The sequence below is a fragment of the Rhipicephalus sanguineus genome, chromosome 8 (assembly GCF_013339695.2).
Source record: "Rhipicephalus sanguineus isolate Rsan-2018 chromosome 8, BIME_Rsan_1.4, whole genome shotgun sequence".
Lineage (NCBI taxonomy): Eukaryota > Metazoa > Arthropoda > Arachnida > Ixodida > Ixodidae > Rhipicephalus > Rhipicephalus sanguineus.
In genome coordinates, this window is record NC_051183.1 from 87,030,390 (window position 1) to 87,049,582 (window position 19,193).

At 43.3% G+C, this 19,193-nt stretch overlaps 1 protein-coding gene across 1 annotated transcript; it reads left to right on the plus strand.

Annotated features, from left to right (window-relative positions):
* The first annotated feature begins 13,874 nt into the window (after positions 1-13,874).
* LOC119402880 (uncharacterized) lies at positions 13,875-16,419 on the plus strand. Its single transcript, XM_049418295.1, has 4 exons — positions 13,875-13,934; positions 14,387-14,521; positions 15,607-15,759; positions 16,102-16,419. The coding sequence occupies exons 1-4, from the start codon at positions 13,875-13,877 to the stop codon at positions 16,405-16,407; spliced, it is 654 nt and encodes a 217-aa protein (XP_049274252.1). The 3' UTR covers positions 16,408-16,419.
* The last annotated feature ends 2,774 nt before the right edge of the window (positions 16,420-19,193 follow it).

Genomic DNA, 19,193 nt, shown 5'->3' on the forward strand with positions numbered 1-19,193 from the left:
TCTTTTATATAATGAAACGTATATTCTGGTGTATACAATGCGTGACCTGTCATTTACGTTCGTCGTGCAGTCACGTTACGCAATACCAGTTTGGGTGCATATAAAGCTAGGTAAACGGCCGCGAGCGCCCGAGGAGCGTGGTATGTAAATCATGCTGTACATATTATGCATGTCATGATTGTCATGTCACCACTAGCCTTTAGTGTTCATCATACAGTCACGTCGCGCAATACCAATATTGGTGCATGTCAATCGAGCGAAACAGCAGCGAGCAGACGTTCAGCTTGGAATGTGAATCAAGCCATCCACGACATGCATGTCCTAATTTCACGTTACCAGCTGTCATAATGTTCGTCATACAGTCACGTCACTAAAAACCAATATTGGGGTATACCAAGCTGACGCACAGTCCGCGAGCGCACCTTGAGCGTAGCATGTAAATCATGCCCTACGCGACATGCGTGTCATCATTGTGATGTTACCACCTGTTATTTATGTTCGTCGCAATAACAATTTTGGTGTATATCAAGCCGATGAAACGGCCTCAAGCGCACCATGAGCAGCATGCAAATGTTGCCCTACATTACATCATATCATGATTTTTATTTTACCACCTTCCTTCCATGTTCTTCGTATAGACACGTCATACAATACCAATTTTGGTGTATATCAAGGCAGCTAAACAGCCGCGAGCGCATCATAAGCATGACATGTAAATCAGGGCCTACATAACATGCATATCATGATTTTCATGTTACTACCTACCATTTATTTTCGCGATACAGTAACGTCACGACATAATAATTTTGGTGTATACCAAGCTAGCGAACCGGCCGCTAGCGTACCAGGAGCGCAGCATATAAATCATGCTGTACGTGACATTCATGTCATGATTGTCATGTTACTCCCTGTCATGTATGTTCGTCGTACAGTCACGTCACGCAATACCAATGTTTGTGTATATCAAGCTCGCGAAACAGCCGCAAGCGCACCATGAGCGTGGCATGTAAATCATGCCCTACATGACATCACAATATGATGCCCATGTTACCGCCTGTCCTTTATGTTCATCGTCCAGTCACGTCATGCAGTACCAATTTTGGTGGCATATAAAATCAGCGAAACGGCCGGAAGCGCACCAGGAGCTTGGCACGTAATTCATGTCCTACATGACATCATATCATGATTTGCATGTTACCACCTGTCATTTATGTTCGTCGTACAGACACGTCGTGCAATATCAATTATGGGATATATCAAGCCAGCGAAACAGCCACAAGCGCACCATGAGCACCGTGCTTTCGCGGCCTGTTTACTGGCTTAATATACACCAAAATTGTTGTTGTACGACGCTTTTAACATGAAAACCATGACATGCATGTAATTATTGTCGTGTTACCGCCTGTCACATATGTTCGTCATACAGTAACTTCACTCAATACTACATTTGGTATGTACGAAGCTAGCGAACTGGCCGCGGGCGCATCATGAGCGTGGCATGCATCTCATAACTTTTCATATTACCACCTGACATTTACGTTCGTCATACATTCGATCGACAAAATGCAAATTTTTGTGTATATCAAGCTAGCGAACCGACCGCGAGTACTTCATGAGCGTGGCAAGTAAGTTATGGCGTACATGACATGCAAGTCCCGGTTTTCATGTTACCTTCTGTCACTTACGATCGTCATACAGAAATGCCCCGTCATAGCAGTTTTGGTATATATAGATTTAACTGAACAGCCCCGAGCGCCCCGAGACCATGTGATGTAAATCGTGTTGTAAAGGACATGCGTGCCATGATTTGCACATTAGGTCCAGTCACTTATGTTCGTCATACACTCTTGTCACGCAATACCAATGGTGGTCATAATTGATTTTTAAGGCGCAAAGCAGGACATGCACAAGAAAAGACACGGGACGGAGTGTCCTTTCTTACACTCTTAATCCGGTTACACATAGGTTCCAGCTAAAACTAACGTTCCACATATTTTTACTGGAACGAACCTAATTTTTATGTGGATCCGGCTTTTTCACGAATAATATGGGTATCAGTAATCGCAGTCTCTTCAATTTTTTCTTTATTTTTCCTTCATTTAAGTGGAACATATAAACGTTATGTGGATCAACGACTTGTTCCACTTACTCTGTTACCGTTACTTTTTGCCCGTTCCACTTAAGCCTTGCGAGCGAAATACTTTTTCTTTCTTCTGTTCCACTTGAAAGCATGCAGTGCAGTGAAGCATGTGGCGAAGAAGCTAAGTGACGACATACGTTCTCCTCGCACTCAGGCACTCGCAGTGGGCAGTCACAACGAATAAAAAGGAAGCTTAAGCATTTCGAACTTGACGGGAAAATAGTCTTACTAACTTTTTTCGCTTCATTGAAACGCCGACGTGAGGTTTCGCTAGCCCACAAAGTTAACGAGAGTTAATTTTGCTTAGTGGGACAATTACGTCTGCTTGGAAAGGTGGAAGGAGTATTGGGCTCATGGTTTCCTTTGGAAACGCAAGGACACCCAACAGAGAAGAGCGAGACAAAAGAGGCGTAGACTAAAACTGAAAATTACTCACAAATTAAAGTATAAATACGAGAGAAAACATGAATATATGAGGAAGATAGGGGAGAGAAACAAAGTTAACTAAATTCAAGTGTCGTCTAGAAAAGAAATTTAACAATCTAATAGAGATATAGACGGCGAACTCAGCGTATATATCCTCGCTTTTATGTCATGATGACGATACGCAACTGAAGTGCGCTGAAATTCGGCAGCGCAGCCACATTTTGCAGAATGAGCAGACATGCAACCCCGGAGCAGACTTCTGCGCATTGTGGTGTGGCCAAGGAAGGCAGTTCAGAACATTACAGCGACAATTCATGTAGCAATAGGCATGATTTGCACCATAACTTCTTTTTCAAAGCAGCAGCTTTTGCTATTGTTTATTTATCAATTTTCGCATCGTATTGGGCGGCATGCTTTTACACGCAGCGGAGAGGGTTACTGTCGATCAAGCAAAAATTAGTGCATCAGAGAACACTGTCTCCTCTGAACATTCTAATTAGTTCCCAAACACAGCAATTATAATGTTAGTGGCATGATACGTACTGGCGATATGCGAGGACGATGCGATTGGAATAACTGCCAATGAAATAACTGACAAATTTATTCCGCAACAATCGGACAATGATGATTCGGTCATTGTTAATTTTGAAGTATGGAGAGACCATATGTGGTGCAAAAGTTATATAGGGACCAAGCTCGATGGCCTTTTTTTTTTGGCAGTCGGAGACACTCTAGTTTTACGTCGTATGCCACAAAGCGTGGTTGAAAACAAACGCATGCGAAATCGCCTTCCGCCTCGTCCATGTTTACTGAACAAAGAATGTATAGCGTAAGCGAAGTGTGGGATGCCAGCAGGCGAGAGAAAACTGGGCTGTGCGTTCGCCATATATCACATGAATGAGAGATTTGCAATAATTCTTTATCTGATCACCAGAGCGGGGTAATCAGTCTTTATCGTTCTCGAGAACGAAAGCGATTGACGCGGCGGCATCGTTTATACTTACACCCCCTGGCAAAGAACGATCTAATCGCTTGCCGGTGAGCTATAAATGGCGTAGAATTTCAATTTAGTAAAGTGAAGCTTTGGGCTAGTTGGTTTTGCATTATGAAATAGTAACAGCACGATATTCTACACGGGGAAACACAAGAGAAGCAACACAGACAAGCGCTGTTTTTTTTTTACTTTCAACTGAACTTTTATTTAACACGAAAGGAAAATATATACAGAAAAATTAAAAACAGCGCTTGTCTGCGCTGCTTCTCTTGTGTGTCCCCGTGTAGAATATTGCGCTGTTACTATTTCATAGTAGAATTTCAATATTCCAAAGTCACAATGTTCACAATGATTACGGATTGCTAAAGCCGAAATAGCATTTGTCACTAGAGCATTCAGCGCGATGTTTGTTTTCTGCAGTGAATAGCACGCTATAAAAAGAAGACCATCCACACACCGCCTTCACAAAACCAAACTGACCGACACTTATTGTAAAATATACGACGTGGGAGTGTTTAGGATGACTACAGTATATCCGGAGTATGGCATAAGCATTGGAAGAAATTAAAACTGTTAAACCGGCTCCATCGGCTGAAGTTGAATTCATCGCTATCGAACGTAGCGCCACAACTCTGGAAGCGAGGAAATCGCCAACGCGCCAAACCGCCAACTGCGAAGCTCTTGTTCGGCTGCATGCTTCAACGCAACTCGGCTGCGAAGTGTGTAAAATCTGGCTTTTTTTTTCTTCGCCTTCCGTTTGCACTGGAGGCCTGGCTTTAGCATCCGTCACGGACTTTATGGAGAGGTAAGTGCTTTTAGTTGTTACTATCGTAGTATATGTCAGTTTTGATGCAAACAAACGGCGCTCACGTTCTCGCGCCATTGTCGCACACACAAAATCTGCTAATTGTATCTGTGTGTGTTTGCGTAGCAAGTGAACTTTCGACGAAACGTCTTACCGCCGCAGCTTCTATTCAGCTGTGATCTGGAATGACGGCAGTCGGCACACATGCGCTGCGTTTGCTCGCTCAAACACAGAACTTTAGCGCTGAGCTTGGCGTCACAAGGTGGCTCGCGACGTGCTTGCGCTCGCCTTTCCGAGCACAAATTGGTGCACGTAGCACAAACTTCGTCGCGCTTGCGGCGCTGGTGTTGTCCGTCATACCGGATTATTCCTTGCCCGCGCATTGCGGCGCTCAACCTTGAAAATCATGTTTTAATGGTCGCCTTTGTGCAAGAACGTGTACTTGCATGTCGGCCACATATTTTACCGGAACGAAGCTAATGTTTATGTGGATCTGGCTTTTCCGCAAATATATGAGTATCAGTAATTGCAGTCTCTTCACTTTTTTTCTTTATTTTTACTTGATTTAACTGGAACATGGCAACGTTATGGGGACCAACGACTTGTTCCGTGCACCTACTCTGATACCGTTACTTTTTTCCCATTCAAGCCTTGTGAGCGAGGTATTTCTTTTTCTTATGTTCCACTTGAAAACATGCAATGCAGTGAAGCATGTGGCGAAGAAGCTAATCGCAGTGGGCAGTCACAACGAATAAAAAGGAAGCTTAAGCATTTCGAACTTGACGGGAAAAAATGTTGCTAATTTTTGAAAAGCATTTTTTAATGGACGCGTTTTGCAAGAACATGACCAAAATCGGCAGCCGGGGCCCGCGAAGCTAGCGAAATAGAATCAAAATAGGTACTCGTCCAGAGTGAGGCGCAGCTAACTTGTATGTCACGCACGCCCGACTACTGGGCAGCTCAGCGCTGCGCAGCACTCGGGCAGGTGTGACTCATAGTGCAGAATTAACGTTCCCCCTGCACACGTCACTTTTAACAGCGCAGTGGTTTAAGCTAGGCGTAACTCCGTAAGTCGTCCGCAAAAGGCTTGGTTGTCCAACCCTGGGGATTGTGCAGAAAGGGTTCAAAAATTCATGTAGTTAGGAGACAGGGGGTTGCCATGGAGTGACGGATAAGCACGCCGTGCACAGCCATTTTTAATATGGAAGTGATGGCCATTGTGGAAACTGTCATCAGCGAGTTGCTCTATTGCTACTTTAGCCCCGCCACGGTGGTATAGTGGTTATGGCACTCGACTGCTGACCCGAAGGTCGCGGGATCGAATCCCGGCCGCGGCGGCTGCATTTTCGGTGGAGGCGGAAATGGCTGAGGCCCGTGTACTTAGATTTAGGTGCACGTTAAAGAACCCCAGGTGGTCGAAATTTCCGGAGCCCTCCACTACGGCGTCTCTCATAATCATATCGTGGTTTTGGGACGTTAAACCCCAGATATTATTATATATTATTATCTATTGCTACTTTAGCCTTGTCATGCTTAAGTCTTGGAAGACCAAACTTCTGCCGAGTTTAGTAACGCTCGCACTCGCTATTAAAGCTTTTAATATTTATGTTTCTTGCTGGGGTGCGTGTGCGTTTTGTTTACGGGTGTGGTTTACAGCAGCTTCACTAATTTCACAGGTGGAGACATACATGAATAATGGCGCGTTCGACGGTGCCACAGGACATCACCGGCGTTCTGAGAGGGCACTGCAAGGAGTGCGAATGCAGTGGTTTTCAGCGCCTTGTTGATCTAGTTGGCCATGAAAAAGTACCTATTGGCTGGTGCATTCTCTGCGGACACTCGCCTGTCTCACATGGAGCTCTCGTTAGCCTCTATGAGGGTGCCCAAGAGGGTAAGTATTATTCATTTGTACAAACCCCCAAATTTCAACTGCCTTGTTTTAGGTTGGCAGCACACTGTCATGCCCGTTAAGAGGCAAACTTGCTGGCATATGGAGGTTTTGTATGTTCACTCTATGCATATACTCTTACGTTCAGCCCCCTCAGCAACATTGCACTGGTGATAACTGAAGCTTATGTTAGCAGCATTCTTAGAACCTGAATAGGGCACAGGTTTTCACTGGGCTGCTGCTCTTTTTTTCTTTCGTGTTTGGTTACTGGCAAGCCAGAGGAAATTCTTTGTGCCCTTTCAAATGTAAGGTGCGTTTACATTCTTCTAGATGGAATTTATGCTCTCGGTGCAACAGCACTGCGAGTATGTGCTGTGTTCTAAGTTGGATATTCGAGTCGTCATATTGTCTCTATCCAGTACTGTACAATGCAGGGAATACAAAATGCTGATGTGCTGTGGTAAGTGAAGTCAAGTGAAGCTTCAGCGATTCAAGCTATTCCAGTCCTTATTAAATATTTCCATAATTTACTTAGTTGTGCCGACCACTTATAACGTAACCGCTTATATATATATATATATATATATATATATATATATATATATATATATATATATATATATATATATATATATATATAGTGCAGGACCGGTTACAATGTGGTCTTTTCGACTCCCGTTTACCCTCCCATAGAACACCGTGTATACGCATACCGCGTATTGTGCAGTCCCCCAAGATGAAATACCGTATATAATGCGGTTGCGGGAAAATGTTTCTGACAAACGCGGTAGCGAGTGCGGTTCTCAAAGGAGGTACGCCTGCTGGGGAGGGAACGGCGAGATCGTTACGAAGGACGAGGGCACGCGCAGTGAACGAACGAGGGGCGGAAAGGAGGTAAAAAAAAAAAGGCCGCGGCAGCGCTGCGTGGACTCGCCGAGTGGGGAAGGATGGTGGTTGCCTAGGCGACGGAGAAGCCTTTGCGCCGGCAAGGCTCCGACAGCGTTGGCTCCGGCGGCGCGCTCCGCGTGGAACGTGCGATCGCGTCCTCATCAACGCTTAAAGATTCCTGTCGGGAAAAGCGTCGTCGTTATCACGCTTGCTACAGATATCGCGTTTGCTACCGCTTCCGCAAATTCAAAAGTTTTACGTCTTCGTGACGTGAGCTTTCGCCTTTTCTCCCAGTGCGCGGACTTGAACGAGCTTGGCGGGCTTTTGTCGCCGTTGATCTCCCGGCCGCGAACACACACGTCGTATCACGCGCGCTGTTCTTAGGTTAGTGCTTGAGTGCGATCTTTTCGACGTCCGATCTTCATGTTGTCTTGGACAAACTTCCCACGACAACATGCTGAATAGAAGGCTAGGCCTAATCAGTGTTGGTTGCTTTTGGTAGCGGTCGCGGGCGATCAAAGTTGCGGTTTGGTGCGGTATCAACGAAACTCTTTGCGATGGCTGCACTTGAAGGGAAGGAAATCATATCGTTAATGAAAACGAGGGCAATGGTTGGCAATACAACTCTCGAATGGGGGTTCCCGATTCGATTGCAATGTCTTGGACATCGGGTGCGCGCCCGTGAAATCGAACGATCGGTACCGTCCAGCGCGCGAAATTTCGGTCGCGATTTCACATAGTTTTTGTGTAATGCGCATACCTCGAGGTGGCCTGAAAGTCGGCGAATTTCCGCGATTGCGCTTTGTTTTGCTTGCTTTTTCCCCCCGCGTTCATTTCGTTGGCAATGCGGGTCTTCATTCGAAAATTTAAGTGGTTGTAAGCGCCCCGAATCGCATGTCTCGATATCGGACACGCGAGGCTACATGCTCAACACGTTTTACGCAAGTGCAGCCTTTGAAGAAGGTTGTTTCTGTTATAGTGCGGTACCGCTTATAGTGCGGATCTTCGCGACTCCGGCGACTTGCGTTATAAGCGGTCTCTGCTTCTACCTGGGGCTGCTTACAGTGATGGCCTATGTAGTAAAATAGCTCGTTAGGGACGTTGGTACACCTTTTGAAAGTAAACAGCGCAGACAATGGACAGTGAAAGAAACATTAATCCACCAATTTTCTGAAATGAACTTAAATTACGAGTCTGCACTTGTCTTATTTGCTGTCCCTTATCATCTGTGCTGTTTACTTTCTTCAAAGAATACCTTTGTACCTCATTTCATGACACTTTTGCTTTGATAACTGATGAACTTGGTCAAAGCTTTGTGCAGCAAACAAACCTCTCAGAGAACAGCTTTGCATATTTAGATGATTTTTTCTGTGACATTGATAAAGATTGGAGTCTGAGACTGCCATTTATAAGATCAATTCATCAACATGGCGATTCTCCACAAAACTGGCTGTTGAATGGATGAAAGTAATTTTACACCAAGTTTGAGCTGCTGTTTGCATTCAAAGCAAGTGCGAAAGCTTGTCAGGAGGTAGCATGTCGTGCTAAATGTCCAAGCTACTACTATCGCACTGCCGAAAAAATCTTCAAGAATATTTTTTTGTCCACGTTCCCAGTCCTGTCCATGGCACGTTAAAAATGTATCTCTATAAATTTATCTCTTGTAGTTGCACTTCCAGCTTTTTTATTACCTACACCAAGGTGAATGAGCTTAATTGGGCCACCCATCGGAAATGCGTGCACCAATACACTGCAATCCTTTTTCAAGCACCATGGCATACGAAAAAAGCACATCGTTTGCTCTTTGCCTGCAATATTAGTTGTCAATTATTTGGCTAATTAAACAAATCGCTTGAACAGTTTTTTATGATCCCGACGTGCCCTGTCTTCACCTGTGCAGCATAAGTCGCTACGGCATGCACCTGAGAAACCATTGATTGCCCACAGCAATATGAAGCCGAGTTTTCCTTCATGACTTTATCAAAAACCGTCCCATTTGGGAGCCTACAAAATTTTGAGCTGGATTTAGGACACACAGTGCAGATTAAAGAAATTTCTGACCTCACCGATTTGCGTTTTTGTGCTTCACAGATGTCTGCAGAAGCTGGATCTTGCAGTGCATCGCAACAGTCTTTTGCTGGACAAATATGTGACCAGTGGTCAAACGGACACCACAACTTACCCAGAAGGAGGGCCTGAGCAATCTGTTGAAGATTATTCATTTGACAGTGCAGCGGGCAATGACGTTCGGCACCCGGAAGTGCTTCCGCCCCTGTACTGACGCAAGTGGCCGACCAGAAAGTTGTCGTCAAGCACCCTCGACCCAGGTACATCATAAGTGTGGACACTGCGACTTTTCAACTTATATTTTAGTCGTTTTGCATCTCACATGAAAGTTGCTCATCCTTCTGTTAAAAAGGTACACCTGTGCCCTTTGTAAGGTCCTTTTGCAGCTGTTACCCGTTATAAACAGCATTTTGATGAGTTTCACAGCTTGAATCGTGGCCAGTGAAGAGCAGCATTTGATGAGTAGCGACAGCGAAATGGTCCACCAGGACATGAGCATTGAAACTGAGGTCTCAGAATTGAGCCGTCTGTTGCTCAATGATGAAGCAAGGCTCTCCGATCTGTGTAGGCTTTTGGAGGGTGAGCACAGATGTGCAAAAAAAGCTGTCAGTGCTGTTGTCAAAAACATTTCGGATATGTTCCATGCAAAGGGCCTTCAGCTAGACGCATCAGGTTTGTTAACTGACAAGGCAAGAAAACGTCAGTATGAGCGTAATAACATATATGTTAGACCTTGCAAAAAAGCACTTCCCAATGGTTCCCATGGTTATTATGTATCACTAAGGGCACTTTTAGAAAACTTGTACAAACATCCAGAAACAAGTAGCCATCTTCAGCAAAAGTTTGTTCTCTCTGAAGATGGTTTCCTGAGGGACCTGTGTGATGGTTTGAGGTTCAGGCGCCATGCTATGTTGAATAATCAGGATAGTGGCCTTGGCATGCTTCTATACTGCGACGATGTAGAAATTGCCAACCCTTTGGGCATGAAAAGAGGCATGCGTGGAAAGCTCACACTGTTTATGTAATATTTGCCAACTTTCCTCCCCAAGCAGGTCGCAGCTGAACTCAATTTTTTTCCTTGCTGTTGGTTATGCGAACGACCTGAAAACACCAGATGCTAAAGCAGAACGGCTTCAAGATTTTATTCAGACAGTGAATGAACTGTTCAGACAAAGGAATCTCATTTAAAGTTCGGGAAAAAGAAATCAAGACCTATGGCTGTCTTCTTGCATTTCTCGGTGATAGTTTAGCAGCACATAATATTGCTGGCTTCAAGGAATCATTTTCGCCAACTGTTCGTTATGCGTGCCGCCGCGCAATGCACTCACGAGTGATTCCCTATAGATTTTGTTACATTCCGACTGCCCGTTTGAGAAGTGACAGTGAAATTCAAGATAAAGTTGAATTGTTGAAGAAAGCAAAGAACTTGGCTGGAGCACAAGGAAATATCGGCAGCTTCAGGCATCAAGGGACCTTCAGTGCTTCACCTCGTAACAGGGTTTTTCATTGACTGAGGATGTACTCTTTGACCCTATGCATATATTGTTAGAAGGTGTACTGCCTAAAGAAGTCTCCTTGTTTCTCCGTCACCAAGTGCACACCCGTCGGGTATTTAGTAGAAAACAACTGAATGAAGCATTAAGAAGTTCAGTTTTCATTCATCTATAAATTCAGGAGAGCGCCCCCATTTGTTTGACGCTTCGCTCTCGGTGGTGTCTTCAGCAAGTGCAATGGGAATTTTTGTTCTGCACCTCCCGCTTATCTGAATAGCATTGTTTCCTTTCAACCTGCTGGATCAATTCTACCATTGTCTGATAATGGCTGTCCAGATAACACAGCTTGTACTTTCTCCACTTTTGAGTGTCGAGGCCCTAGGTGACTTAGAGTCCTTGATTAGCAGCACCAAAGGCTCTACTTAACTTGCTATGGGGAAGAAGCATTCACGCCAAAATGCACATGTAGTTCATATAGTCGAGCAAATAAAGCAGCATGGGCCAGGCCACCATCATTGGACCATGAGATGCGAAGGGAAAAATGCACTGCCGAAGTCAAAAAAAGTTTTTTAATTTCAAGAATTGTCCCATATTCAATCAGTGAATTCTATCAAATGAAACTGTCGCATTCTATGTGGCATGGAGATGGCTCGCAAAGGGATTGCTTTCTCTGTCATGATAATGAGCACACCATCGGGTGCACCGTATCCACCCACGCGTCAATTTGTTGCTGCGGTGCACCGGGCAACAGCACTGAGTTAATGGGCTGCTCATTGAAAGCAGTAATATTCAGAATGTTTCATCCAACCTATGATGTGGTGATGACACGTACTGTGTCAGGAGATGCTGGCTTCTTGAACATTGTTGGCTAGTGTTCGTCATCTGCAGAAGCTTTTTTTCTTTGTACAACCTAATGGTTGTTCGGTGTTATGATGAATGTTTTAAACTGTTTTTATTTGAAAGGAAACCGAGCCATGAAAGCGTAGTAACAGAAGAAAGATTGTTTGCTGCTTGCCCTGTGTACACATACAAATGCGACCCGTGGGTTTCTACTGCCTGTGTAAATATTATACACAACTTCCATAAGTGGTGCACTGTATTTATTTGAACATTGTATCATATAATTCTTAGTAAGTGAAAGTGAAAATTGCCATTGCATTGACTGACCAAAGTTGCAGGTGGTTAGTGCCATGTGTTTTTAAAAGTGTTTCTGTTAGCAGGCATGAATTATTCAACAAGTTTGAAGACATGCTTCATTATACAAGTGTCAGAGCTCTACTGATTTGCTTGTGTGGTGTGGGACCCCCAGCATGATAATTGACTTGCTATGCTTTGAACATGTGTCAAACAGTTGCCAAGGTTTCTCATCAATAAAAACTTCACTGTCATGTTCTGGCCATGCCTGGAAGGTCTGTGTGATGCAATGAAGCACCACAGCATTTTAAATACTCATTTTTTCAGCATGAGCAAACTGCCTCAATTGATAAAACACCTTGACGAGGGAAACCAAATAGAAAGTTCATTGTCAGGTGCATCTGACAAAGTTTCAGCACTAGGTGTTTATGGTGCAAAAGGTGTGAAATTGTTACACGCTTCTCATGCAGAAAGCACAATCAAAATCAGCTCGACACTGGAACAAAACATGTCTGCCAAAATTTCTGCATACCTGCGACCCCTGCTTGAAGGTGAAGAAATGCCATCGAAGACACGACAGCGCATGACAGCGCAAATGAGGGATGACGTCATTGCTTTTATGGAGTGAGTAAACACCAGAGACTGAAGTAGCAGTTCTGTATATCAAATAGCACATTTGATTTTTGATAGGTGTGGATGTAGCATCACTGCGAAGCCCTAGGTATTAGGTAAAGTGGAAGATAGGTGTGCAGCTATAAAAATGAATTGGGCAGGCTCGAGTCAGATATTGGTTCCATCAGAGTACAGAACGGGTAACAAGATAAGGGAAGTGCAGTGATGGACGGCAGAAAACTAGGTGGGGTGGTGAATAAGGAATTGCCAGTTGTAGATTGGAATGGGCTAGCGCAAGACAGGAGCAGTTGGAGATTGCAGGGACAGGCCTCCTTCCTGCAGCGGGAACATAAATATAGGAGGATGTGTCCATATATATATATATAGTATAGATAGAGAGAGAGAGAGGAGTAGAGAGCGAGAGAGAGATGGAGGAGGAGCGAGAGAGATGATTATTGGAAGAATGACAGGTACCGGAAGTGGACGAAAGGCAAAATTGTAAGGCCAAAATAAAATGAAGGTAAAGAATTGGTCTAAGACGCCGTATTTTTGACATACAGCCCTCCAGGCAGATGTATGCACATTGAGGTAAACGTCAGATTTCAAACTTATACTGGCCATTTCTGATACCAAGCCAGATGTCGGTTGCCCTCAATGTCATATTCTATCATGCCGAATTTTACTAAAACATAATAGGAAAGGTTGCCCTGTCATTATAGATGGGAGGAATATGTTACACTTACTTTACTGCTACTTCATTCTCCGTCACAGAGTTGGTGATTGAAGTTCGCATCAAAGAAGTATGCTCGAAATGTTTTGTTTTTCACTTCTGCAAGCTGTAGCATATTTTTTTTGTGTCCGGTATACTAGTAGAGTGGTTTTTCTTCCTCACTGTTGACTTCAAAGAAGCAGAAAATGAGTATCCCTGTGATGTTCCATGGTACCCTTAACAGGATGACCACAATGCTATCTTCAGGTTGGATGTGTTTGGTGTGAGCTTTGCTGACATGCACAGTGCCATCTTGCATCCTCTAAGACTAAAAGGCTGAAATTTCAATCCAGCACCATGATTGAATGTGTCATAACTCCAGCTTGATCTCATATTTGCCTCTTGTATACATTTAAAAATTGGATGTAGAGTATAAATTAGTAAGTGGTACGGAATAAGCTAGAGTGATGAACAAAGTTTTTAAGTGAGTCATTATTCTTCTGCACACTATGCCAGAGCAGCAGAACCTTTATACAGCATTTGTTCTAGCCTTAATTGTGTGATAGTTGATTGACTTTGTACAGTACATGACTTACCAGTTATCTGTACCATCTTGCCCTTATTTCAGCGAAAACCACTTAATTCAAAGTGACAACAGTGCAATCAGAAGGGGGAGTACCGGGCATTTTGTGATGCACTTTATGAAGCATATCCAGACATGAAATGGGAAACCGAACGAGCCAGGAAGGTGCAGAAACTTGACAGTGAACTTGGCTGGGTGAGTAGGAGCCGATCCAAAAATGGGTCAGACAGATGCACTGTGGGTGACAAAATGCGTCCGCAGTCTGGGATAATTCTGCTAAGGGTGCTTCTACCTGATGGTAAGCCACCGTGGTAATATTGGCTTCTTTTCTTTTAAAGAGCACTTTCATGCGGTCAGTAAGCACAACAAGAAAGACAAGGAAGCTACGGATGCAAAAGCTACACGTGTTGTCTTCAGTGAGTGCAGCAGGAGTGGTGCTGACAGGCCTCTAATATCAAGCGCTGATGCAGAATGTGAGCTCAAGGTAAGGACTACCTTGTAACAGACTAGACAGATTTGCTTGACTATCACAGGATGCAATTTATGACCAGCTATAAGCCTTGTCATAGTAGTGGAGACTGTCAAATATTCTTTGAATGGGCTTCATGACCTATATATTGTGAAAATGAAATGTTGCTTACTTTCAGACAATCAAGGATACCATTTCTGACCCAGCAGATTTGGATATCAGCAGAATGAAAGTCTTGCTGGAGGCAACACTTGATGCTCGACGGAAAAGCCCAGAGGACGAACTTCCTGTGTACTTTTTGAACCCAAATGTGGTACGACTAGTTTAAATTCGTGACTTTCCATTTCTCGTAATGCTATGACAGTTTTCGCTTTTTTATGAATTCATGGTAGTGATTGATCCCAAAGTAAGTGCCCCACATGACACTAGAGTGCTGCATGTAGTGTGCACATTGGGTGTCTCGTCTGCCATGCCTTCTAGTTGATTTGGTAAAGTGTATTACAGTTGGAAAAGTTGATACTTTCAACAATGCTACATAGGCTGAATTCTATCGTTAGAGGGGCCCTTAAACACCACTCGGCTTTGCGAAAAAAAACATTCAGTGAATGACATGTCTACTTTGAACATCTCAGCCAAATTTTGCACTTGGGTGCGACGTGTGGAGCTCACAAGCAAAGCGTGAAGTTACGTTTATCACAAACGCTCTTGTTTCAATGGAAGACATGTTCCTCACTCTTCTGTGTGCTTTATTTCGTCATAAAGCACATTCACACTTAGGCGGCTGCTATTGGTTGCTGTGGTCAGCTACGCAGCGTAGATACCTCCACAAGTCCACTGGCTAAGTGCACTGTGGCTAGCTGATGACAACAGCGTTTGGGTTACGTTTACCGTGGTGTAGGCATGAAAATTGGAAGTCGTGGGGAAATTTGAACTGCGCGCCATGATGACATTTAGAAGGCAGAGGTTTGTGGGCACACCCCACTCTGCCATAGTTTTCGCAGTGCAAAACATTGAAATAGGATTGGGAGCACATCGGAGGCTGGGTTTGATTGCCGATAATTCTGCTTTCGCTGAACGCATTGAAGTACTTCTTGCAGCAAAGTATTGCTGAAATACCTTATTTTGACTTCAAATGCCTTTCTCAATTTCCATAAAAAAGTGGTTCAGGGCCTCATTTAGTGTCCACATTTCCACACAAAGGCAGAAGAATTGTAGCATTGCAGTTTTTGTATTTTGGAAACTGATTCCTCTTTTAAATAGAAACCTTGCTAGCTTTCTGACACCATTTTTGAAACCTACTGCATAGCACAATCGAGAAATTTCTGATTCCAGAGATTGAGCCTTGTCGCTGTGTCTAGCCTCCTGGATATACTGAGCGCTGTGTCTACATTTTTGCAGCTTGCACTTGAGGCTGAAATCAGGTTTCAAGCTAATTTTGGACACATGGAATCCAAACTTCAAGATATCCGAAAAACACTGGGCCGAGCGAGCTTCATTGACATTGACAAGTACCTTCGGCCAAAAAAAGCCGAATTTGCCTTGATCTCATTGGTAAGTGTTCTTTATGCTCAACATGCCAACAAGCCTTTACTTATGTGCTAGACCATATTTTAGGAGATTTAGTAGAAATGACCGATCTATGTCACATTTATGGTTTAGCAAAAGTCATCATCATCATCAGCCTGTCTACGCCCACTGCAGGGCAAAGGCCTCTCCCATGTTCCGCCAATCAACCCGGTCTTTTTAAAGATAGTGCTTTTTAAAGATAATTTCATTTTGTTTAGTTTAGGCAAAGTTATGGATACCTGTTTATAAAAATTTAATAGCTATCAGTTCTGGCAAATACCACAGGACACTTTTCTGCATGGCAGTGAACCAAAACTTCTTTTTAAGGAAACACATGAACGAGACGTGCCTATCCCAGGCCCTTGTATCATCACGCAAGATGAAGGAAACAAAGTCATCTACAAAGGCCACACCATTGACCTGGCTGCGGGATCATCGCTGGAGCATGCTCTCATCGTTTGCCTAACACTTTACTTTGTCTTGGATGTCACGTACCCACACGCATTTGGTCAAACCTTGGGTTTGATCCACACAGCATTACTTAAGAGAGAGCCATTTGCACGCTGCTTGATGTCACACAAACTTAAGCTGCTGTTGAAGCAGTTGAAACATTCTCCTGCAAGAACTACTTAGCTGTCTAGATGTTGCGTGTGGCATCTTTTTTTTGTTCTCTCAGCACAAACAATGCGGAAAGAAGCACCTTTTCCTTCTAAACATGTAAGGGTAAACAAAATTTTTACCTATTATACAGAGCATTCCTCTCAGCCTTCTTTTTAGTGGCGACACATCTTGTTCTTTCCTCCACGTAGCCTTCTGAATTACTCCTCGTTCACTGTTTGTTTGATGCAGTGGAGTAGCTGTTTAGTGCTTGTGCTTGCTCTGGTGCGCGGTGCTACAGCAATGTAGTAGAGGTATGCTGTAAAAAGCATCCTTCGCTTGCTTTAGTGGTTTTGGTAAACAAATTTACAATACAGCAGCAAATACTCAGTAATTGTGAACTGCATTCTGTGATAATAGCTTGTGCTGGAAGGTTTATCCTTGGCAGCAGGTTTAGTTTCAAGCAAAGTATGTACCTGTCTTTGAGCTTTGAAGCTGCCTTATATTTTAGTATTATCTAGTCAGGCAGAGAAGTCCCATTTGGAGGAAAGTGTCTTTATATGTTTTATAACTTGTGAGCGGTACTGTAAGTAATCGAGAATTTCTGAGCAGTACCTTGTCATTGTGGCAGTGGTGCTAAGACATCTCAATATGTTTGGATGTATTGTGATAACAGAAGGTTGCTTTTTGTTGGGCCTGCTCTTGTTTTTGCTATATTGGTGTTCTTGCTTTTAATACACGGGGAGAACTCGTTTTTTAAGATATCAAGGTCAAACGGAAGTATGATCTTGTATAATGGTATCATTTAGCAGTTTTTCATTGACTACACATTGTATTGCTGGCATGTAGCCTTCAGTATTACTCCTTAGTCGTTTTTTGCTGTGAAGTATATGTCTGCTGCTTGTTTCGTAATTTGCTTTGACGTTCTTGTTCCTGCATTTCTGCAGTTCTGATACAATTGTGTAAAATGGCTTTTATAATAAAGTATCAAGTACAGCATCTATGTAATCTTTACAGTGGTTTTCTACTACTGAATAGGTGTATTTTCATTTTGAAACAGCACGAGTTTGTTTTTAGCACCAATTTACAGCAAGACTTCTAGCAGAATATTTACAGTTGCTTCCAGCAATTTAATACCGTGGGCGGCATGGCTACCTGAAACAGCGTTCCAGATATTAATATAAGGAGTATTGTTCCTGGTAATATAGCAGTCTATTTATACAAAACAGCGTTCCGTAAATATATATGTGGAACATGGTTTTACTTATATCATTCTGCACAGAAGAGGAACATTGTTCCAGGTATTAATGTGGGAAACATGGTTTCTCTTACATCATTCAAAACTTCAGAGCAACAATGTTCTACATAAATAAACTTTTATCCAGTTCATGTGTTACTCTTATATAAGGGGAACTTTTTTGCAAAAAAGTTGCCCTTACTAAGTGGAACCTATGTGTAACCAGATTAAGAGTGTAATAAAGCTCATGAAAAGCAGTAATTCAGTAATATAAGGTGCTAGAACGTCAAATCGATAGAGGAAGCATTAAAGTAAAGGCAGCAGCATCAAAATAGCGAAAAGGCAGCTTTGTTTGGGAAGGAATAAAATGCGTGCTCGAGGACAAGCAGGGAAATACTCTCAACAATTTAAATGACATAGTTAGGGTGGCAGACGAATTCGACGCTCAACTCTATACAGGTTGCAAATAAATCATCCATCCGCGAGTGAAAGTAACGTCGATCAAAATAAATGGACCTCGACTAGGCACGTAATGCGTATAGCAGAAAACAGATGTCCAGATAGAGCAAGAGAATGGTTACCAGGGAATGTGAAACGCAGTCAAGGGAGGCAAATAGTTAGCTGTAGCTACGAAATGGAGAGGTTCGAAATGGAGAGCTCGCACAGGCTAACGTAAACTGAAGGTCACTGGGTGGTGCCTTCCTCTTGCAGTGAACATAAATAGGCTGAAAATGACAATGATGCTGATGATGATATTGCCACACTTATTGTGAATTGCACTGTTTGCGCGGAATGATTAGCGTGATAAGCGTCGACGGGTCGAATAATCAGCCAACGAATGAACAATGCATATGTTTAGAAATAGCAGCAAGTTGTTGCGCCTTATCCATAATGCGTCCACCAACGCACTTCACCATTCATAATCGAAGCCGTTATCACAGAAGATCATTGCGCGTCATTGGTTTAGCCTGAAATTATGTGAATTTCGCTCTGCATCCTTCGGGCGAAAAATTCTTCGCGTGATGAACCGCGTTGTTCATCTTGTGCTGCCATTCCACATGTAATTGTTTGCTGCGGCAACAAAACTATATACACGGATGAGTTGATCGTATTAAGTGCGTGTCAATCTAAAAAATTCTGGATGTTACCAGAAAATACGATTTTATTCATTATTCCTGTTGCTTCATACTGCCCACAATTTCCTTGGGAGTCACTTATCGTCAAATTGAAGACTGTTATTACGGAATTCTTGGCTCAAGCCAAACAACTCTTTACATCGGTATTAAAATAGCAGTGATAATTGTTGAGGCCTTCCTTATTGCAGTTTCTATGCTTTCGCTAAAATGCTACCATTGTTCAAGCTAAGAATGGTGCTCCACCACCCACAACAGTATACCTCCGTCTGGAGTCCGTCATTTGGAGAACTTGCGGCACCTTTCTTTCTGGGCAAGTATTATCCCCCACGACAGGCTTTCTTGTTGAAACCACTGTTATAGCTGAATGCATAAGGTCGTCAACAATGTTCAAGACTCTACCTTCTATTGAATTGAACCGGTATCTTTTTTTGGATCGGTAACGTCAAATA

Excerpts from the sequence above, each read along its gene's own strand:
- LOC119402880 (XM_049418295.1), top strand. The coding sequence starts at position 13,875 with ATGAAATGGGAAACCGAACGAGCCAGGAAGGTGCAGAAACTTGACAGT. Across the intron at positions 13,935-14,386 it reads TTGACAGTGAACTTGGCTGG|ACAATCAAGGATACCATTTC; the intron begins GTGAGTAGGAGC and ends GCTTACTTTCAG. Across the intron at positions 15,760-16,101 it reads AATTTGCCTTGATCTCATTG|GAAACACATGAACGAGACGT; the intron begins GTAAGTGTTCTT and ends CTTCTTTTTAAG.